We start from the raw sequence: 22,645 nt of genomic DNA on the forward strand, positions 1-22,645 counted from the left end.
ACACCAAAGCCACCCTCTCCAAGCTCTGAGAGCTTTCGGCTAAGTTTGAAATCAAATAGCTTGTCCAGTTTTGTTTTGCGGGATGTCCTTGCTCTTTAAAAACCTTTGGGCTTGCATAGACCTGCTGGGCCGAACCTGTGTCTTCTGTACGAAGCAAGCTAGGCTCTGGTGGGTGCTGTGCCAAGCCCACAGGTGGTGGCACCGAACCTTCTGACCGGCAAGCATCCTGTCTCTTCTTACTCCTAGGCAACGCGGCACTCGGTGAGCACGGTACCCTCCACTAAAGCTGTTTCTGTGCATTCTTTCTGTTTGGTACTATTTCATCAGCACTCAATTTCTTCATCTTCATCTAGTATAATTAATTCCATTGACTACAGTTTAAAATGCCCCATTGACCTTTCATCTACATGTTTGTTCTAGAATCTGGCTTTGCAGATGGCTTCGGACTTCCTGTGCATGTCCCTTGGATAAGAAGGCTTGTGGGTTTCTCTGTTCTTGAGACGCCGCCTGCGGGGCCTCCCCTTCACTGCGCTCCATGCTGACTCGCTCCCATCGCTCTTTGAATGTTAAACACACACCGCTCCTGGCCTAATCCCTCACTCACAATTTCTTAACCTTTTCATGTATTACTGTTCTGATCTCCAGTATTTTATTAAGGATTGTTTCCATCTGTGCCCACAAGGGATATCGGTCTATAATTTCCTTTCTCAATGATGTCAGGTTCTGGAGTTGGGATCTGTTGCCCTGTGAAATGGCTTTGAAATGGTTTCTTTCTTTGCTATTTTCCAAAAGCATGTGTGTGAGACCAGGGCTTTCCTCTGACTGTTGTAGCTCGCTATGAGCTGAGGCTCCCCCCTGTACCCAGTTCTGCCCCACCCTGGAGCCCTTTAAACACACTCACTAGAGCCATAAAACCTTGATTTCATCTCTCCGTCCCATCCAGTCACCCTGGGTCTGTCTCCACTGATGGCCCGACCGTCAGGCATTGTGGATGCCCGTGGTATGAAACCTGCCTCACACTGTCTTCCTCTCAGAGGGTTGAGGGTGTTCTAGAGGCTGCTCCTAGAAGACATTGTGGGTACTGTCAGGCTTGGTGGTTATTCATCAATAGACCAGGCCTGGGGTATTCCCCTCACTCCAAGGTATGGCTTTCCCATGAGGCCCTCTAAGTTGTCAGCGCCTGGGTCTCAGCAAGGCCCTTCTACACTGGCCACACCAGATCCTCTACACCAGGCTCCAAGCACTTCATGCCTCTCATTTGCAGTTGCCTCTCTCCCCAAGGCAGCTCCTCACTCTGGGGCTTTCCGGAGTCCCGCTCTAGACATCCATACCCTTGATTACAAGTCTGAGCCTGGATCCCTACACTGGTTGTTGATCCCTGCATCCTGTAGCTCCTCTCCACACTGCAAGTTCCACTCCCTTCAGAATCTTCCAGATGGGTGTTTGCTTTCTGGGCTCATGGTCGAAGCCCCGTACACGTTGCTTGCTGTTATAAGGCAGCATGGGGTTCTCAGGAGTGCAGAGAAAGGAAAGATCACCTCCTGTCTCTCCCCCTTGAGGACCAGTCCTTTTCTCCATGATGAATGCTTGCACACAGTCACCCCATGGGCTGTGTCCAGTATCGAGTGCCTACAGTCACCTCAATAGCTGTATCCAGGGTTGAGTTCTTGCACGAAGCCATCTTGCAGCTGTGCCGTCTCAGGCTTGTTCCCCGGAGAAGGGAGACAATGTGATGTCTCGGTCATCTACAGGAGCAGGGGCTCCCCAACATGTGGTATCTATAATGAAGAGTATACGATTGGTGTCTACAAACGGCACTGCTGAGTAGAGAGAGCCTGTGCCTGGGGGGTCCTGCAGAGTGAGCGTGGGCCCCAAAACTGCCTCACTGGGTGTCTTGTGTGGCCCCTCGAAATCAACCAGGTCTCCTTACACCCACCTCGTAGGGTCACCAGGGCCTAAGAAAGCACGGGAGCTTTCCTCACACCCAGAATGTTCAAGGAAAGTAGCTAATATCTCGTTAAGCTGGGAGAGGACTTGTGTGTGTTTGTGTGTGCATACCTGTGTGGGAGGCAGAGGACACCGTTGGCTGTCATTCCTCAGGCACTAGCTACCTTGTTTCTTAAGACAGAGCCTCTCACTGGTCTGGATCTCACCAATGAAGTAAACTGACCGGTCAGTGAGCCCCAGGGACCACCCTTCTCTACCTTTCCAGTGCTGGGACTACTAGCGTAGGCACCATGACTGTCATTTATTTATTTATTCATTTATTCATTTATTTATTTATTGTTAGCATGGGTGCTAGGAAGGACCCATCAGCCACAGAGGGCTTGTGCTTGTGCTTGTGCTTGCAAGAAGTCATCATGTCTAGTCCCTGCAAGATGGCATTGTAGACAAGAGGGTATTGTCTAGGAGGGCACATAAGGCTACATAGTGCATATATTATTATGTGCAACAAGTTTAATGAACCTGATGTTTCCCAGACTCAGGGAAGGGAATAGCCAATGAGACGGGACAGGCCTTGGTTCTTGGTTTTACTCCTAGCGAAGGGGCTCTTGGTGAGTGGCAAGGAAGTGAACAGGAAACTCTATTGTCAGTGAGAGCATGGTCAGGGGTGGGAGGAGGGTGATCAGACCGAGGCCTGAGAGAGCCAGTCCACAGAGGGCACCAGGCAAAGAGGAGCTGGTGCAGAGGTGCTGGCGTGTGAGCCCTCTGTGGCAGGAAAGCCCTAGGTGAAGGACGAAGGAGTTGAGCAGTATCAGGACAGTGCCAGGATGGGGACTACGATTGTTAGATGTGTTGAGCACCAAGGGCTGCCCTCAGAGATAACCCAAGGGTAATTGCTTGTCACTAAGTTCACTCCAGCTACCCTGAGGAGGCTGGCCCAGAGGGATGTGACAGTGCCCATGATCAGGCCAGCGAGGAGACCTGAAGCTTGCTTTAGGATACTGGGATAGCAGAAGTGATGGAAGGGGGTGGAGAGATGGCTCAGCGATTAAGAAGTGATGGAGGGAAGGGACTGTTGGAAATGAATACCTATTGTATGTAGTACTGTGGGGATGGGGGATGGGCTGGACCCAGGCAAGAGTAAAGAGATTTCCTCCATTCTCTCGTCAGCTGAGCCGATGGTGTGCTTCGGTATAAGCATGGCTGATGTAGAGCCACTGTGTGGGCTGGCAGCACGGCTGTGCAAACTCTGCTTGGCCTACCAGATGTGGAAGAGTTATCAAGCATCTGTGTGTCCAAATAAAGGAGGAGCTGGAGCAGAGATCGGACTGGAAATGTATCAAGTCCCTAAGAAGTCACTGCAGAGAGGGACCACCTGGGGGAGAGAGGGAAGAGCAGAGAGAGCTTGGTCCCTGAGCTCTGTGTCCAGGGTTAGGGGCCAGAAAGGAGAGGCAGACTAAGAAGCCTTCTGTGGTGATGGAGGACTTAGAGAAGTGCCCATGGAGGTGAAGAGAAGCACTCGGCAAGGACAGGAGCCAAGAGCAGACGCTGGATCGGCCCTGGTGTGATGGTGGTGGTGGTCTAGAACAGAAGGCTGAACCCTAGCGGGTGTTTGGGGAAAGAACAGGAAACAAAGGCAGAGGTGATGAGACATTTAACCATTTCGTGGACGTGAACAAGAGTAGGGTCTTTGCAGAGAGGAAGCTATAAGGAGAAGGAGCTTGGAGATGGCCATTTTTGAAGACAGGTGATACTTGGCAGTCTTAAATGCTGTGCAGAGGGAGAGTGTTATGCTGGAAGGAGTTATGCTGCCTAGAATCCCCCAGTGAGGGGCTGGAGGTGACAACAGCCCTCAGTGTTCACACAGCTCATCTCCCCTCACACGCTCCCAGGCAGCATTCAGGTACATACAACATTGGAGAAATTGTGGTAAGTGTCCATAACCCACTGTCAGGGACCTTCCTCATTTCTGACCAAACACCTGGCAAAAAACAATACACAAACAAACAAAACCTTCAAGAAGGCTGTATGATTTATGATTTGAAGAGGCACAGCCTGTCATGACGTCTAACATCTAACAGTCCATCTAACAGCAGTGACAACAGCTCTTTGATGCTTCTAAGGAAGCCCAAGTTCATACCACCCCAGTTGCCCAAAGACCATCTCCTAGGCCTTTAAATAGAAGCTTCAGAGGCTAGCGAGATGGCTCAGCAGTTAAGAGCACGGCTGCTTTGACGAGGATCCGGGTTCAATTACAGCATCTGCATGGCAGCTCACTACAACTCCAGAGAATCTGGCACCTTCTTCTGGCTTCCATGGGCACTGCACAAACATACAGGCAGGCAAAACAGCAGACATATAAATTAAAAGTAAATAACTTTTTTTAAAAAAAAAGTTAAAGATTCTCTAAACCAAAATGGCAACAGGAGCAACACGCTGTACCTGGGTGATCTCTGTAATCTCAGACTAGAGCAGGTTCTCTCCCTCCTCCTCCCCTCCTCTCTTAAGGAACTGAAGATTGAACCCAGGGCTGCGAATGTGCCTGGCACGTGCATTACCACTGAGCCACGCCCCCAGCCCCTCACTGGAGGATTCTAGGCAGGGGATGTATTCCTGGGCCACATTTCAGCTCCTCCCTGGGGGATTCTAGGCAGGAATTACCCAGACTTCTTTTTACTTATTTTGAGGTAGGGTCTTCCTAAGTTGCTCAGGCTGTCCTTCAACTCATTCTGTAAATCAGACTGGCCTTGAACTTACAGTCTTCCTGTCTAAACCTCTCGAGTAGCTGGGATAACAGGCCTGTAACACCAGGCACAGTCTTATTAAACGGACTGGTATGTTGGTCATCCTCAAGAATGCCCCATCCCCTGGATTTGCTGGCTGATCCTTCACAGTGTCTAACTTTGTCCTGAGTCTGACAAGAAGCAGCTTAAGCACTCACAGGAGGACTTGCTTGGCTCCCAGTTTGCAGGTCCAGTCCGTCATGGAAGGGAAGTCAAGGAGGTGACTATGTTTCATGGCTGTGCTTGCAGAGCGTGAGGCAGCCTGCTCACATGACTGTAGCTCTTCACATCTTGGCAGAACAGGAAGCAGAGAGAACTAGAGGCAGATTGTGTTATAAACGTCAAGGCTAAGGCATTCTCGTGCTCATGGGCTAAGGCAGGACAATCAGGGGTTCATGGTTATCCTCAATTACCTAGGGAGTCTGAGGCTAGCCTGGGCTACTTGAAACCCTGCCTCAAAGACAAGCAGAAGATGCCAAATGTCCATGATGTATCACTGTTTCCATAAATGCACTGTCATAATGGTGCCGGCCATAATAATGTGTATATGTACATAACACATATACACATGCATTCACATACACACACACACACACACACACACACACGCAAACACAAAACCTTTCGTTCTTTTTGACTCTCACATTGTCCCCATATTTGTGAGTGGGAGCCCATTCCAGTGGGCTCTCGTGTCCTTTTGGTGTGACTGACTATTTATAGCTGTGCTTTCTGGTACAGTAGCTTTCTCAAGGTTACTTGATATTTGCCCTACCCTAGAGAGGGAAGCAGTCATTTCCCCAAGACTTGTAGGAAATATCGTGGAACTCAGGTTCAAGGTGGTATGCCTGCTCGCTCCAGCCACACTTTGCACTCCCTAAAAATGGCTTCACATTGGCCAAGATAAAGTGAGAGAGCTCCGTGTTCTTCACTGCTGTCCTCACTGACTGCCGTGTAACAGCAGACCACACTGCAGTACTTAGTGGCTCCAAATAGCAAAACCACCTCATTCCGTCCTAAACTTCCTGTAAGTCAGGAATTAGGGAAGGGCTTGGCTGGGAAGTTCTGGTCTTTGATTCCCTAAGGGAGGGCTAAAGACCTAGAGCCTCTCAGTGAGCAGTTGAGCTTTCCCCCAATATGGCAACCTTGAGAATTTTATCAGCTCAGAAGCTGGCAAAAACCCAAGGAACGACAACCAGGCAAGTGAAGCAGACGCTGCAGCCCCCCCACCCCCATCTCACCATGAAAGTTGCAGGCCACTGGCTGAAAGGCCACATGATTTCTACTCAAAGCAGTAATTTGTTTTGCTGTGCAACACAGCACACACGTTGAGGGCAGAGACAGCTTCGGGGAGTCAGCTCCCCTACTTTCATCACGGAGGTTCCGTGAATCGAGCTCAGGTGACCAGGCCTGATGACAAGCCTACTCACTGAATCATCTTCCCAGCACCCCCTTTGCCTTTCTGATGTGTTTTGACACAGGGTCTTAATAAATAGTTCAGGTGTCCTCCTGCCTCAAACTCACAATGCTGGGCTTATGAACTGCCTAACTTGGTTTTGGTTTTGTTTATGTCAATGTGTGTGTACATATATGCCTGCGTATGCAGTTGCGTTTATGTGTAGTCATGTAGTGTGCATGTATGTGCAAGTATGTATATGTACAGGCATGTATATGTACAGGTGCATGTGCACATACAGTGCAGGTGTGTATGAAGGCATGTGTTTACATGAACATGTGTGCATATATGGGTGTGCATGTTGTACATGTGTAGGTGTGGGTATTTGTTCCTGTATGCACAGGTGTGTTTATGTGCATATGTGTGTGTGTGTGTGTGTGTGTGCAAGCATGTATGTAGTTGCATACATGTGCATGTGGAGACCGGAAGTCATTGCCAGATGTCTTTCTCAGCTGTTCTTTGCTTTTTATTTTATTTTTAAAATTGTATGTGTATGAAGGCTTTGCCTTCATGTATGTATGCAGATGCGTCACATGAGTGTCTGGTGTCCTCAAAGGCCAGAAAAGAGCATTAAATCCCTTGAGACGACATTAGGGACAGTTATGAACTGCCATGTGGATACTAGAACTTCACTGCTGAGCCATCTCTCCAGCCCCTCCAGAATCTTGTGAGCCAGGGTGTCTTGCTGACCCTGTTTTGGCTGAACTGGCTGAACTGGCTGCCCTCTCTCCTCTTACTCAGTGCTGAAATGTCTGGTGCCCACCACTGTGCCTTTCCATTTTATCACCACGGCTTTCCCACAGATGCTGGGATGAATGCAGGTGCAGAGACCTCGGGAAGTCCTCTAGCTGGTGTTTTGACATCATGTATATCTTCAAGCCTTTCTGACTGAAGGATTACTGCCACTGTGTCTTACTACACAGCTGGTCTGATGGTTTGGGAACAAAAATACAAACAACTTATGGGGGGCACTTTCGCTCATAGTTCCTGAGGAGTTTTAGTGTATACTACGGGGAGCTGGCATTGGGGGCTCTCAGTTTGTCCTGGGGAAGAGGCTTAATGTGGGGGTCAGTATATTCTGGGGGCTGATGTTGGAAGTTTCCGTGTGCTCTGGGGAAGAAGCCCAATGTGGGATCAGTGTGTCTGGGGGCTGATGTTGGGGGATTTCACTGAGTCCTGGAGAAGTTTGGTGTTGAGGGGTTTTAGTGCATCATGGGGGTCCTGATGCTGGGGTTTTCCTTGTTTTCTGAGAAGATGCCTGGGGTTGAGACAGGAGGCTGCAGCTATTCACGTGGCAGAAGCAGAGAACTAGACCTGCAAAGGCCAACCCCAGTGACCCACTTCTGCTAGCCATCAAAATGGTGCCACCCACTGTTGGTCAAAGCATAAGCCTGGGGGCGGGTTGGGACTTCTCAACCCCAAGCTATAAGGCCCACCCAATACAGATTCTGCCGTGTGAACCAGGGGTGAAGGGCTGAGGCTGTGACTCAGTCAGCAGAGCAGACACCTAGACTGCTCTCAACCCTAGGTTCTCAGCCCAAGTCACGGTGATACATGGCTGTCATCCAGCATCTGGAGAGTGGAGGCAGAAGGATCAGAAGTTCCAGGTCATCCTCCTTTACCTTGTGAGTTTGAGTCTAGCCTGGGCTACATGAGACCCTGTCTCAAGGTTGCCACTAATCAGGACGAGCCTCGGCCGAAGATTAGGACATGAGGGCAGAGCTGAAGGAGGACTGGGTGGCATGGAGGTTGGCATTGTGCCTGTCAAACCTGGACTCCATCCTCAAAACCGGGTGGCATGGAAGTTGGCGTCATGTTTGCTGTTCTTGGGTCTTCCTGCCTCTCTGTGTCTCCACTCCTTTCAGTCTTTCAGACAGACCCCCTACCCCCTCCACCACCACCCCCATTGCTGACATCTGATGGTCCCTTTCTGCCTGTTCCCACTCCGTCTTCAGCATCCAGGCCTGAATGTGAAGCCTCCTCTCCCCAGCCTGGGGGTCTCCTCAGCCCCACCCTCCACCACCCTCTTCCTCCTTGCCGCTCTCTTATTCTCTTCATGGTTTGTGCACCTTCTGGAACAGGTCCTTGAGTTACCCTGTCCAATGAGGGTGAGCTGCCCAGGCTCAGGGTCTTGCCCACCCCTCCTCTAGCACTTACAGCCACCCTCCTCCACCCAGACAGCAAGCCTGGGATTCCAGGAGAACCAGCAGCTTCCCCAGTGTCCTCCAGTCCTTCCCTGGGAACTCTGGCCTTGGGCCCCAGACCCCTGGTAACTAGTGGCTGGATGTTCAGGGGGTGTAGACCTTCAGCCCCCACAAGCCCATACATCAGGCAGCTGACCCTCAAGCAGAGAACCCTGCTCCCCAGCAAACAGACACAGATCTGTGGTGCTACCAGGGACCCTGGTCTTCACCAAGTCTCTCATCCTGGCTTTGCCAGGCACCTAGTAGGTTCTGTTCCTGGCTGGACCCTTCTCTCTTTGGTTGTCTTCTGTGACTTTCAGCTCTGCATGTTCCTCAGTACCCACCCCAGCTACTTGTAAGGCACCCACCCATGACCTCACCCTTCTGTGAGCTCTAGGTCACTCTCAAACATGTCCAGGCTCTCAGCAAATGACTGTGCAACCCCTTCCCTTCCAGCTCCCCTGCTGGCTGCTGCTTCAGAGCTAGGGTAAACCTCCTGTTCTCTTGGACTCCAAGGGTTTTAAGAATAAGGACCCAGGCCCTGAGAGAAGTGGTCCTTACTCTTCCCCCTTTTCCCTATCCTAAGTCAGTAGCCAGGCTTTTGAGAAGGGAGCACAAATAGGGAAAGCATCTGCCTACCTTTAATACTGGAAGAACTTGGGGTGTCTGGCTGCAGTGAAACTGCTTCCTCCCAGCCCTCCTGGGTTCCTCTGTCCCAAGCCCCTTCCTCAATGCTAGGCAGGTGAGAGCATCCGCAGAGAAGTGGAGAAGAGCAGCGCCCTTGTGACCTCTCCCAGGCATCCTGCCCCACCCCCTCTTTCCTAGGCTGGCACCAGCTTCACACCTCTCCATGTGTCCCAGCACCCTCTGCCCTCACCTGGGAAGGTGAGAGTGTAGGGGGCTGGGCCTTGCCTCTACTCTGCACAGGCGCCTGGTCACTGACAGGTCTGGGGTGGGGGGTGGGGGATGGGGGGCTCAGAGCCAGCACTCCTGATCTTTCTCCTCCTTGCCAGGCCCAAGACTGGCCCCACTCCCCCCCCCATGAGACTCCCTCCAAAGCCCCTCCTAGAATGGTGACCGATGAGTCTGGCTAACAGTGGAGCTCCAGAAAACCCAGGCAACGCTCTCCCTTGTCCTGAGCTCCCAACTCTCCCCAGCTGTACTGCCTCTCTTTACCACCCACCGGCAGGTCCTCCTCGGTTCCCTCCTGGCATCCCTGTCCTGCCTCTACCTTCTGGCTCCGCGACAGCATTAACCCTCATCCTTCCTACTTCGTTCCAGCCCTCTCCCTATACTTCTTTGGCTTTCCTTCTCTTCTTGCCATCCCATTCCTTCCCGGCCTCCCTGCCCCCAATCCCTGTGTCTCCTCCACTGCTCTCCAGCCTTCCCGCCTCCCTCTTCCCCACCTTCTCCGCAGTGCCCATCAGGTTCCCTTCATCCCATCCATTCCATGGAGGTCTCAGAGTTCTCTAAGTTCGAGCCCCGTTCCCCTCCTCCCTCCTTCACAACGCCGCTTACACTTCCTCTTCTATAACCCCTTCTCTCCTCCACTCCCCTTTCTCTCCCTTCTCCCTCCTCCTTCCCTCTCCTTCTCCCTCCCTTCCTCCTTTGCTCCCTTCCCCCTTGGCTCCGGCTCCCCTTCCCTCCATCCTCCTTTCCCCCCTCTCCCTCCCCGTGCCCCCTCCCCCTTCTCGCCGCCTCTCCTGCCCTCCCTCCCCAGCTTCCCCGGCCACTCTCCCCTCAGCGCCCTCCCTCCTCCTCTTCCCTCCTCCTCCTCCTCCCGCTCCCCACCAGCATCAGTATTCCGCTCGCGTCCGCGGGACTCTCGGCTTCTCTCGGCGGCTGCCGCACCGTCCGAGCGGGGGCCGGGCCGGGCCGGGGCCTGGGGGGGTGGGTGGGGGGAGCGGCGGGGCCGCGGCGGAGGCGGGCGGCGGCCAGGCTGGCAGGCGGCGAGCGCGGTGCGCGGGCGGGCGGCGGGCCGGGCGGGGGCGGAGCCGCGACCCCGAGGACGCCCCCGGCCCAGGCCCCGCGCCCCGAGCGGACCCCGCGGGGCATGCCGCCCCTCGCCGGGAGCCCGGAGCCCGCGGTGAGTCGGAGCGCGTGGCGCGCGGGGACGGGGCAGGACGGGGCTGGGGCAGGGCTAGATGGGGACACGGATCCAGGATGGGGCCGGACGGAATGGAGACGCAGGACCGGGATGCGGGCCGGGACCTGGACCGGCGCCCCCGGCGAGGCGACCGCAGCTGGCGGACCGGCTGCGGACCAGGGCGGGAGTCCGCTCCCCCACGCCCTCCTCCCCGCCGCCGGGGGGCGTGCGGGCGATGGGGAGGGGGAGAGGCGGGCACGGGGTTTCCTTGGTGACCGCGCCTGGCAGGAGCGGTTGCCGTGGCAACCAGGGAGAACCGGGGAGTTTGGGAAGTGAACATGGGAAAGCCAAGAGGGGGTGACTGGAGAGGGAGGCAGCTTTAGATCCCACTCCCCAGCACCGATCCTCCTCCCTCTGGCCGCGGGTCCCGCCTCTCCCTCTGCCCCAGGACCCCCTTTCCTTGGACCCGCATCAGGCCCCAGGGCTGCGGTCCTTGCATGTCTCCTTGGGACTCCAGCTTACTCGGTGCTTTTCTCGAGAGGACCTCCCCAGCCACTGCCGGCCTCCCTCACACCTGTTCTTCCAAGGCCTTCTAACTGCACTTCTCCTAATCCGAGCCATCTCTGACCCTCTCCCCAGACGTCTCTCCACCCTCCTTCCTGGAGAACCAGCTTGGGCCTGCGCTCCTCTAGGCCCCATTCTTCTCCTTGCCTTAAGCTCCTAACCTTGCTAGCTGATAACCCCTTTCTCTTCAACCCAGGTCTTTTGGAGGTCCCATTCTATGACCCTTCTTTGCCCAAACATCTGTCTTCCTTTCTTCTCACCTAGGGTACTCGGATCCCACCTACCCCCAAAACCTCAGGTTCTCTCCAGAACCACTCTGCCCGTTCTCCTTTCTCCTAGCTGTCAATCCTAGGCCAGAAGCTCAGGCTCTGTCCAGGGTCCCTCCCAGGTCTCCACCGTCAGCTTCATCAGACTCCACCTCTTGGGCCAGGGGACCAGCCAGTCTCTCCGCTAGATTCTGAGTCCCCCGATGTTCTTGAGCACCATTTCCTCTCTGAGCACTCCCACCTCTGGCCCTTTCTTGCCCTGCAGCCTCGGGTGACTTTCTCCTGGCCGGGGAATTCTCCCGGGGAGCACCCCAGCTGGGCAGTGGAGGAGCCTGGGGTGCCTCTCGCCCCCTCCCCAGCTGGGAGCTGCCGCCGCTCCTCCCTCCGCACCACCCATTGCTATGCGCCTCACATCCCGAGTCCAGCCGCGCAGACAGGAACTCTGGGCTCCAGTGGCAGCTGGTAGTAGCTGAGTAGGCTTCCCTCTTGGTCCAGGAAGCTCTCCTCCCCATACCTCTCCCAGGACCGTGACCAGTCTCTGTCCTTTGGAGTATCTTCTGCCTGCACTTTGCGGCTTCCTCTTCCCCTTCCGACTTGCCTCCTCCTTTCCTTGAGCCTTCTCTGATTCCTTCTGGTCCTCCACCTCCTGATTATTCAAATACACACAGAAGAAGGGAGAAGCCAAAGAGAAGCTCTGCGGGAGGCTGTTGGGAGACACTCAAAAGAAGTCCAGAGAGAGGAATGGCTTCTCATGCACACACACACACACACACACACACACACACACACACACACACACACGAGGATGTTGGTGTTGATTTCCCCAAAGGGAAAAGTCAGTTGGGAGAAAGGGACACACATTCCCACTAAGCCAATACAGAGAGCCAGAGTCACAGACTCAGCGAGCCTGGGACCCACGAACCACTCTGCTAGAGGTGGAGAATATTCTGCCATGCAGAAGCTGAGAGGAGTCCAGACCAACCCAGAGGAAATTGGAGTGTGCGAGGAACACACACACACACACACACACACACACACACGCCGTGGAAGAAGTCCTCACACTTGGAATCCTGTGGTCACAGAGACCTGGAGGGGAGGACAAAGGCAGAAGCCCTCCTGTGCACACATGCACATGCTCCTCTCAGAGACAGAAAGTGAGGCTCTGAAGCTGACTCTGCCTGTAACTGTACAAATGAGTAACCCCACTGTCCACACTGTTGCTATGGGCTATGATTGAAGGGAGTGTGCTAGAGGGATGCCAGGGTCTGGGGAGCTCCTCCAGCAGTTGCCCCTCATGCCCCTAAGAGCACCACCAAGGTCTGTCACCCCAGAGAACAGCTGGACTGAGTCCTTAGGCTTCTAAGGCCCCTGACTGCTGGCAGGCAGAGCTCAGGCACACTGTCGGGATCCATGTGGAAGCTGCTCTCTGCAGCATAGATAGCCTGGCTCAGGCTTGGACTTTCCTGCCAGGGCTCGCTACCCACAGCATACATTTCCCAGTGCCCACCCAACTTCTTTACCAGGGCTTCTGTGGCAAGGTGTTACCTTGTTCCACCTGTCTGCTTTTCCCAGGGGCTGACCTGTCATCCTCAGTCTGGGATTTCCCTGAATTCCTGTCAGCCTTCTCTAACAGCAGCACTGGGAAACCCAAACTCCATTTCTACTCCCTTCCCTGAGTCTCCCATATCCCTGCCTGGTCCCTGAGGCCTGTGGTTCCCTGTATTTGGCCAGGAGGAGGGTGTACCTACAATCCCAGCATTCATTAGTCTATGACAACCCAGGCAGGGCTACACAGTGAGAATCGGTCCCCCAAACAACAGGTGTCCACAGAGCAAGAAAGGGGTAAGGGGGGGCAGGGATTGAAGCAGCAGGAAAATGCAGTCACCTCTCGCAGCACCTGTGCCAATGGCAGAAAGAGTCCCTAACACAGATGCCCACGGTTGGAGTCTACCTGGAACCCTGCAAGATGCTACCGTGTCATGTGTAGCCTGTCTTCATCCACTGACCATCACTAGGGCACCAACTGCATGTCCAACAGCCTCATTCTCTGTGTCTGCTCACAGCCAATGGCATGCCAGGTTTCTCCGGGGGCTTAGAGGGCAACTGTACCTTTGCTTTGGGTCAGATTGGAGAACAGGAGCTTTGGGAACACACACACACACACACACACACACACACACACACACACACACACACACACACGGTCACTTGATCTCAACTCCAGGTCAGGAAGCAGATGTTCGCCTCTTGGTAGGTGACCGTGGCCAGTCAATAGTTCACCCATGTTCTCCCTGGACCCCTGTAAGAAGCACATGTAAGCTTGTGTCTACATTGCAGGGTTTCCGCATTCTTGCTGGGAAGAAGTTCCTGGTCCTAAGGCTAGGATGGCTTTGCCAGACAGAGGGTGGCAAGAGAGTAACTACAGTGGCAGGATACACCTTGTTGCCTGGAAACCCACACTAGGCTGTTGTCGTGGTATGTGGGGGAGGAGGGGCTGGTTGTAAAGACCTAGAGCTGGCCAGCGAGGGCCCTGCTATAGGCGGGCAGGAGTCCATCCCAGAGTGTGCTGATTGTGAAGCGGTGAGGTTTGGGCAAGTTAAGCTGAGTAAGAGCGGACAGGGAAGAAGGAGGGACAGAGATGAGCCTAGGGACTGAGGTAAGTCCCAGCATCCTGAGCGTAGTTCCAGAGCCCTTGTCTAGACTCTCCGAGGATGGTGGGATGAGGAAGGTGGGACGGTCCATGGAAGGGTGGAGCACTGCAGGGCAGGGCAGTAGAAAGCTGTCCTGGTCTTGCCTAGAAAACTCCAGGACACAAGCCTAGTGCAGTCGCAGCAGCGTTCGCAGCAGATCCAACCTACGAGCCAGCCTAAGCCAAGATTGTGTGGGGGAGTCCTCCCAATCCTGTAGCAAGTAACCCTGGCAGAGAGGCACTGCCACCCCATCCAGACTGACAGAAGAAACCGTGGCCCATAGGTGTGAAGCACCCACTCCAAGGTCAAGTAGCTACAGAAGGCCTCAGCCACTCTGTAGACAGCCGTGCAGAGCTGTGCCTCTGCTTTACACAGAACAGCTGAGGCCCGGCGTTGGGAATGTCATAGGACGTTAAAGACACATGGGCATTTGGACGGCTAAAGAGACATTATGGGTCTCAACCTGCCCTAGTGACACAAACCTGTCATCTCAGCTTCTTGGCCTTTAATCCCATCACTTGGGAGGCAGAGGCCAGCCTGGCAATATAAGAGAAACCCTGTCTCAAAAGACAAAACAACAACAGCAGCAGTATTCAGTATTCATAGATAGATAGATAGATAGATAGATAGATAGATAGATAGATAGATACATAGATAGATACATAGATAGATACATAGATAGATACATAGATAGATACATAGATAGATACATAGATACATAGATACATAGATACATAGATACATAGATAGATACATAGATACATAGATACATAGATACATAGAGATAGAGATAGAGATAGATATGGCACCTTCTTTGGGCTGGGGAATTGGTTCAGTGGTTAAGAGCACTTCTTGTGGTTGCAAAGGACCCAGGTTCGATTCCCAGCCCCCCACATGGAGGCTCACCATCTCTTTGGGCACCAAGCACGAATGCATTGCACAGACACACATGTGAGCAAAACACCCATACACATAAAATAGTAAAAATAGATCTATAAAAAAAAGGACCGTAGCATGGTTCAGAGGTAGATCCTCTGCCTAGAATCCCCCAATGAGGGCCTGGGATGCGGCTCAGTGGTACAGCCCCTGTCTAGAATCCTTCAATAATGCACGAGGGGCGTGGTTCAGAGGTAGATCTGCTGCCTAGACTCTCCCGGGGAGGGGCCGGGGATGTGGCTCGGTGGTAAGCTTTTGTCTAAAATCTCCCAGTTGGGCATGACTCAACAGTAGAATTCCCATCTAGAATCTACCAGCAAGAGAAGCTGGGGCACGGTTTGGTGAGAAAAGGCTTGCCTACAGGCAAGAAGACCTCGGTCCAATTCTTAGTGCTTTATGTATTTTGAGACGTATGTGTGTTTGTTTTGCCTGCATCTGTGGAACTGCACCACATGTGTATCTAGCACCCGAGGAGCCATTGGATGTCTGGAACTGACTTACAGAGGTCTGGGAGCCATGTGTGAGTCCTGGAAACTCCACAGGGCTCCAGGGCAAGGGAGCAAGCACTCTTACCCACCCATTTCCCCTGCCCTGCTTACGACCCTACAATTTTTTTTAATTGTTATGAGTATTTAGTTATTAGGGTGTGTGTATGCCTGGTGTGCATGTGGAGGTCAGAGGACAACTGACATCTTTCCTCTCTTTCCACCACATGGGTTCCAGGATGGAGCTCAGTGCCTCAGGTTTGGTAACAGATGCCCTCACCTGCTAAGCCACCTCACCAGCCCCACATCACAGCACTTTAAACAAGAAAGTTTCATAATTTGGGGCTCTCTGTCTCTCACGCTTGCTCATACCCAGAACCCCTGAGAGGACTCGGGGTTCCGGGCTGGCTCGGGCTTTGACAATAAGTCTATTAGGGATCTGTTTGTGGGAAGGAGACCAGGACTATGGTCCTAGGGGATCCGCTCTCCAACATATGAACATCTCTAACCCAGTCAGAAATGATGGAATTCCATATGGGGTAGGGGCTGAGTCATGGAATGGGGAAGCTTGGCCAGAGAAAATAAACTGTCACTTTTTCCAAGAGTCTGGGACAAGAAGGTTGTCATGAGTTTGAGGGCAGCCTGGGCCATCTTGTCAAAAAAAGAAAAAAACCCTAAATATGAATGGTACATTCAAATGTAGCAGTCACTGAGGGACCTGTACTGTGCCTGTCTTCCTTTGTGTTAGCTTTGTAGGGTGGGGTGGGGGACTTGGGGGCCATTAAAGAGCTAGAGAATAAGTCTGGGCTCAATAAGGCTCCCCTCCCCCAACCCTTCCTCCCAGGAGACAGTCTGAGAGATGGAAGAGGGTAGTTTCTTACAAAAAGATTTTATCAGAGCCCATTGAAGAAATGGGGTGTCCCCTATGAACAGGTAAGGCTTTGGCAATCCCTTTCCAAGGCCACATAGCGGGCTAGTCATGGTGGCGGGTTAAGTTCAAACACAGCCCACCCTGAGCCACAGCCCTGGACAGGGTGAGGCAGAGGGTTTACAGCACAGGCATGGATAGAGGGAGACAGAATCTCTGGCTGCCCCTCGGGGAAACACAGAACCCCACTCCTCCCGGCCTGCACACAAAGGAGCCGTGCGCAGCCTGGATGCTCATGTGTGTCTGGGAAAGGGTGTTGTTTCCCACGACTTTGGGATTTTTATTGCCTTCACTGTGACCTTTGGGTTTTCCCTTTTGAGACAAGGTTTCAAACACAGGGCAAGTTCACCTCAAACTCCCAGCTCTGCCTGTCTCCCAGATGCCGAGATGCTAGGTCTGAGACACCACACTCAGCTGCTAGAGCACCCTTCGTTTCCCCAAAACAGTCACAGGCCCCACAGCCTCCGCTAGAGCTTGTCCAGTTAACGCCATTTCAATATCCACTAGTTCCAGATTCAAATGTAAGTGCTCCCTCTCTTCCCCAAGGAACAGGTTTTGGAAGTCCTCATTCTACCAGAAAGCCCGCTTGTGTGTGGTTGTCCAGTAGGACTACATTAACCTTGGGCCTCAGAATACTCTTCTGTGAAATGGGCTGCCATGGCTCTGTCACATGGGTTTCTGGTAGGCCTAGATCTTCCCCCACAAGAGCCCTGTAGGAGACAATGTCCTACCATGCTATGGGAACTGAAGCAGAGGCAGCTCCAGCCAGGGCTGGGGGTTGGCTGTGCCAAGCCACATGTCCTGCTACCACTGATGTTTAAATCCTTCTCAAGTGAGTGGCGAGCTCAGGCTGGGCGAGGTCATGTCCACCCATCACCACAGCCCACAGAAGGCACAGGAGTGTAAGTTGAAGTATATTTCAACTGTAGTCACGGTTGCCAGCTGGGGAGGGCTCAGTGGCCAGCTGTGGTTGGTGGGCACTGGGTTCTCTCACGTGGCTTGGACCTTTCTGTTAACTCCAGAACTCCATTGGGCAGGGCCATGTCAGAATGTCATAGTTGCCCTGCCCTGTAACTGTAGGTCCCTGCCATGCTGCTGTGTCCCCATCCCTAACCTCCAGCTCTGTTACATAATAGTGCCGGTTTGTGCCCATTGCTCCATAGGGGCAGCAGGCAATGCCAGCAAGGGCAGATTGATGGCGGCGCAGGACAAGGGCCTATCACTCCCCCCACCCCATGGCTATTCTTTTGAGACAGAATCTTATGCAACCCAGGATGGCTTCAAACTCCCTCTGCAGCCCAGAATGACCTTGAACTCCTGATCCTCCTGCCTCTATTTCCCAAGTGCTAAGATGAGAGTTGTATGTCCCATGCCTGGTTTATTTGCTGTTATGGATGGAGCAGAGCCCCTGGTAAATGCCAGGTGAGCTCTCTACCAACTGAGTCACACTCCCAGCCTGTGTGCTTGTTTCTTATTTAGAGGGGGGGGTTGAGACAGGATTCCGCTGTACAACCCAGATTGGCCTGGAACTTAGAGCAATCCTCCTGTCTCTTATCTCCTGAGTGCCAAAGTCACAGGTTTGAACCATCACACTCAGGCTTCATCTTCCTTTTCAGAGTCTTCTGCCCTCTGCTGGGCTGTGCGTACCCACTGCCTGGCATGAGGGCAAATGCTGGGCAGGCGGCTATGCACTCAAGGCCCGTCTCTGACTTTACCTGCCCTGTGCGTCTCCCTTAATGGCTTTCAGATCAACAAAGGAACAGGGTCCTCCTCTTCTTCACCTCCTCTGCCTCTGGGTTTGATGGTTTTGCCTGTTGTCTTTTTATTCTTCTCCCTTCCTGTCACTTGGGCTCCAGCCTCAACCTCCACTGCCCCCAGCCTCCACTGCCCCCAGCCTCCACTGCCCCAGCCTCCACTGCCCCAGCCTCCACTGCCCCCAGCCTCCACTCCACCAGCCTCCACTGCCCCCAGCCTCCACTGCCCCAGCCTCCACTGCCCCAGCCTCCACTGCCCCAGCCTCCACTCCACCAGCCTCCACTGCCCCCAGCCTCCACTGCCCCCAGCCTCCACTCCACCAGCCTCCACTACCTCCAGCCTCCATCACCTCAGCCTCCACTCTGACTTCTAGCTTCTCCACTCCAGACAGAAGAGACGGGTTTGGGCTCCCAGGGCTCAATTATGCTGTCCCTGACTTCCCAGTAGCTTGCTGGCTAGAGGAGACCCCTCCTGCACACGTGTGACCCTCTGGCCTGCTGTTACTCAGTAGTGTATGAGCTCTCAGCATGAGAGCAGAGCTTGGGCCCTGTGCATTTGGGCATCTGACCCCTGTCACCTTCTAGTGGGAGACAGACAGCTGAGAGACCTGGAAATGGCTACATATAGAGGTTTGGTGACATGTCAGCTGAACAGAGACCAGATCTGGGAGGAGGAACCACCCCTGTGAATGTCCTGAGAGGTCGCCACTGTGTGCTGTAGATACTGGCTGTGCTGAGGGGTCACCTGAGTAGCCCTGGACACTCAGGACGCTGTTCTGCCCTTTTCTCAAGGATCCTTTGCTCCCATTTGAGAAGACATCAGTGCCCGGGGGTTATGTGTTCACTCTTACTCTGAAAGAAAGCCCTGGAGATGTGCGCAAGCAGGGAGCGGGCTGGTCTGCATTCATTTCCTTCCACCAGAGCCTAGACCACCTGTCCACCTCTCCCAGCCTTGCTTATGGCTGCTGTCCCAGGAGCTGTGGAGCCTCTCCTCCACCCAGAGTTGTGGAAGTCCTCCTTTAGCTCTGACTGCCACCCCTCTCACTGCCTACCCTGCAGCAGGCAGTTCCCTCTCTTGTCCTCACCTGATGAACTTACTCAGGCACAGGAGTGTGACCGACAGGAATGCTTCCTGCCTCCCTTTTCTTCTCACCCCGCCTCCCCTGGGTCCCCGAGTTTCCGATCTGCCATCTGCCTGAATCCTCTCAGGCACTGTGCCCAAGATGGAGCTGGAGCTGGGCAAGCAGCTGTGTCAGGAGGGCTTAGCATCTTGCTTGAGCACCTGGACCCTGGGGGTCTCTGGTCCCTGTCCTCGGCCCCACTCCAGCCTGCTCAGCTGTCTGGCTTCTCCATTCAAGGCCTGGCCAAGGCCTTGTCCCTAGGCAGTCCTGCCTGGCCGCAGCCAGTGTCTCTGAGTCAGCATCTCAACCTGGGAGCGGGGCTGTGGCTGAGCCTTCCAGGGGCCAGTGGAGTGTTCTGTGCTGGGCACCCTGGGGCTAGGAAGGAAGGACAGGGCTGTAGCTGACTAACAGTTGGCTACTTGGCCAGCTAAATCATAGCGACCTCTGTGGGACTTATCACTGTGGTCCCTGGATGACTCCTGGAGGCTCTCTCTCTCTGTCTCTCTCTCTCTCTCTCTCTCTGTCTCTCTCTCTCTCTCTCTCTCTCTCTCTTTCTCTCTCTCTCTCTCTCTCTCTCTCTGTGTGTCTGTCTGTCTGTCTGTCTGTCTGTCTGTCTGTCTGTCTGTCCTGTGAAGGCCAGAGGTCAACATCAGTGTTCCTCAGAGATCTGCACTGTGGACCTGTGGATTCTGGTTTCAGTGTTGGTTTGGTTTTGGCTTTTCTTCTTTTCAAACAGCTATTTATTGTTTTGTGTGTGCGTGCGTGTGTGTGCGTGTGTGTGTGTGGTCAGAGGACAACTTGCAGGAATCTCTTCTCTCCCCGAATTAAACTCGGATTCTCTGGCTTGGCCACAGGCAGCTTTATCCACTAAGCCCGCTCATCAACTTCATACACCTTGTTTTTTAACAGGGTCTCTCATTGGCCCAGAGCTCACTTATTTGGCTAGGCTGGCTCGACTGGCAAGCCCAGGGATCCTGTTTCCTCCTCCTCCTCTTCTTCCTCCTCCTCCTCAGTACTGGGGTGCAAGGGTACCCCCAAGTCTAGCTTGCCCACATTGCTTCTGGTGACTGAACTCAGCAAGCGCTTTGCCCATGGACCTCTCATCCCAAAATGATAGATAGATAGATAGATAGATAGATAGATAGATAGATAGATAGATAGATAGATAGATGATAGATGATGGATAGATAGACAGGATGGATAGATAGGTGTGTGTGCGTCTGTGTGTGTGTGTGTACGTGTGTGTGTGTGCGAGTGCGTGTGTGTGTGTGTGTGTGTGTGTGTGTGTGTGTGTATTGGCAGTACTTGCAGTGGAAGTTGCAGGAGGGCTTAGCATCTTGCTTGAGCACCTGGACCCTGGGGTTTTTTTGCACACTAGACAGGAGCTCTACTACACCCCCAACCCCTCAATGGGGGATCTAGACACATGCTTTACTGCTGAGCTACACCCCCAGCCCAGTTTTTCTTTAGAGACAGAATCTCATTAAGTTGCCCAGGCTGGCCTTGAACTTGCCATCCTTCTATTCAGCCTCTGCATAGCAGGGATAACAAGTCTGTGCCTCCATGCATAGCCTCTTTTTTAACTCTATAGTGGACCTTGACCCGGTGTCTAAACCTATCTGTTTGTGAAATGGGGAGTGCCAGCAGTTCTTAGAGGGCTGCTGCCTAGAGAAACAACTTTTTCTTCAAGAAACACTACAGAAGGGTGTGGTGTCCGTGCTGGTAACGTACTCACAGCTGCGTGCTCTGGGCCTGCTCGAATGCAGCCTGGGCCTAGAACTGGCGCAGGTGCACACTCAGAAAAAGCCTCTATCGCTTCTCGGCCGTTTGGCTAAGATCGAGTGTGCAGAAAACGCCTCTAGCTGCTCTCTGCACTAGTTTGGCCAGTGTGTAGCTCCATGAGCGGGTTCTGGTTCCAAGCAAAGATGAGACTCCCCCAGTGACAGGTTATTTAGAGGGGCGCACAGAAATGCACCCGGATCTAACCAGCCGGAAGGTACTGTGTCAAGGGGGAAGGGAGAGAGGGAGACCTGAGACACAGGTGTCCAGCCAAAGGCAGTGACCTCCTGCAGTCGAGACTTCAGGTGAATGGATGTCCCAGACTGGTGTTTGCCTGGACTGGGTGCAGGTGTGTCTGTGACAAGAGGCAGAGGTGTAACCTACCAGGAAAGGTGTGAGGCCCACATCGACACAGTGCACCCATCCCTTCCCTCACCTGGCATTCCCTGGCACCAGGATCTGTCACAGGTTTCAGAAATCAAACAGAGACCAAAGCAGATGAGACCCCACCCTTGGGGATCGTGCATTCCAGTAGATATGGTCTGAGAGTTTAGGTACCAGTAACCGGAGGGAGAAAGGAAATGCACCAGGCATCACCGTTCAGTGAGAAAGCAGTGTCAGCCAGAGTGAAGATACAGGCAGAGTGAAGAGCAACTGCGAAGCCTTGCCCCCCCACCCCCGTCTGGTGCTTCGCCCTCCCAGGAGGGAGGTCAGAGCAGAGGCTGACTGAAGAGTGAGGTTTCCAACCTCTATCTGTGATTCAGAAGTCGCTGGAGGGCCCTGAGCAGTAGGGACCTGGCTGGCCACTTGAGGGACCAGACACTATGGAACAGAGTCCAGGCGGGGGTGAAGTGACCGCCAGGAGCTAGCTGAGCCTGAGCTGAGCTGTAGTGTGAGCTTTCTAGTGTTGAGACAGGCAAGCCTGTGTCAGGGAACTACTCTCCCAGCCTCCAGCCGCTAGGGCAGGGAGCCTGTACTAACCTCCTCACAGTGGAGGACACCAGAACTCAGAAGCGAGGCCACAGGGCAAAGAAGCAGACTCAGGGATCCAGCTCCACCCCTTCCCAGAGCTCTAACCGGCACTACTTCCATTTGTGGCCCATGGTATGCTGAGCCTTGTACCCATACATAAGCACTTGGCATATGCTCCAGTGCTTAGCACATAGTAGGGGCTTCATAAATAGGTTTTAGCTAGAGTAAGGGGGAAAGGAAGGGATGATAGATGGGCAGAGATAAAGAAGTAGAAGAATGGATGGGTGGATGGATGGATGGATGGATGGATGGATGGATGGATACATAAAGGGATGGGTAGAGACATAAATGGATGGATGAACAGATAAATCAATAAATGGATGGTTGATGGATGGATAAAAAAATGGAGAGATGGCAAAGGGATGGATAGATGGATGTGTAGATAAGTGAACTTATGAATGGATGGATGGGTAGCAGAAGAAATGGAAGGATTATAAAGGGTGGGATGGACAAAGAGCGAAAAGTAGGTGAATGGAAGGATAGATATATAGATGAGAGGATGGATAGATGAGTAGAGGGTGAATATGTAGATGAATGGATGGGCAGATGGATGGACAGATGGATGAGGAACAGGTTGATGGGTGGATATATAGATGAGTGGGTTGGTGCATGATAGATAGATGAATGGATGGATGTATGGA

At 53.3% G+C, this 22,645-nt stretch overlaps 2 protein-coding genes across 2 annotated transcripts in view; one reads left to right on the forward strand and one right to left on the reverse strand.

Moving 5' to 3' along the window:
- Positions 1 to 3,958: 3,958 nt before the first annotated feature.
- LOC108349570 (uncharacterized) lies at positions 3,959 to 10,948 on the reverse strand. Its single transcript, XM_087603468.1, has 4 exons — positions 10,850 to 10,948; positions 10,155 to 10,730; positions 4,886 to 5,043; positions 3,959 to 4,266 (listed from the first exon to the last, which is right to left on the reverse strand). Exons 1-4 carry the CDS (start codon positions 10,946 to 10,948, stop codon positions 4,221 to 4,223), a joined length of 879 nt encoding a protein of 292 aa, XP_087459594.1. The 3' UTR covers positions 3,959 to 4,220.
- The window catches only part of Lrrc4b (leucine rich repeat containing 4B), a 34,420-nt gene continuing 21,936 nt past the window's right edge, over positions 10,162 to 22,645 (forward strand). The window contains exon 1 of the mRNA XM_087555692.1: positions 10,162 to 10,449. The gene's annotated coding sequence lies outside the window, so the exon portion shown is untranslated. The remainder of the gene's footprint in view (positions 10,450 to 22,645) is intronic.

This window comes from Rattus norvegicus, chromosome 1, assembly GCF_021556685.1.
Source record: "Rattus norvegicus strain SHRSP/BbbUtx chromosome 1, alternate assembly SHRSP_T2T, whole genome shotgun sequence".
Taxonomy (NCBI): domain Eukaryota; kingdom Metazoa; phylum Chordata; class Mammalia; order Rodentia; family Muridae; genus Rattus; species Rattus norvegicus.

What these genes read in the sequence shown, in the direction of transcription:
- LOC108349570 (XM_087603468.1), bottom strand. Translation starts at nt 10,948, where the DNA reads ATGCAAGGACCGCAGCCCTGGGGCCTGATGCGGGTCCAAGGAAAGGGG. An exon ending in CGAGCGGAATACTGATGCTG is followed by an intron (nt 5,044 to 10,154) that starts GTGGGGAGCGGG and finishes ATCTGCCTCTAG; the next exon opens with TTCTCTCTGCTTCCTGTTCT. An exon ending in GGAGCCAAGCAAGTCCTCCT is followed by an intron (nt 4,267 to 4,885) that starts GTGAGTGCTTAA and finishes ATGTTTGTGCAG; the next exon opens with TGCCCATGGAAGCCAGAAGA.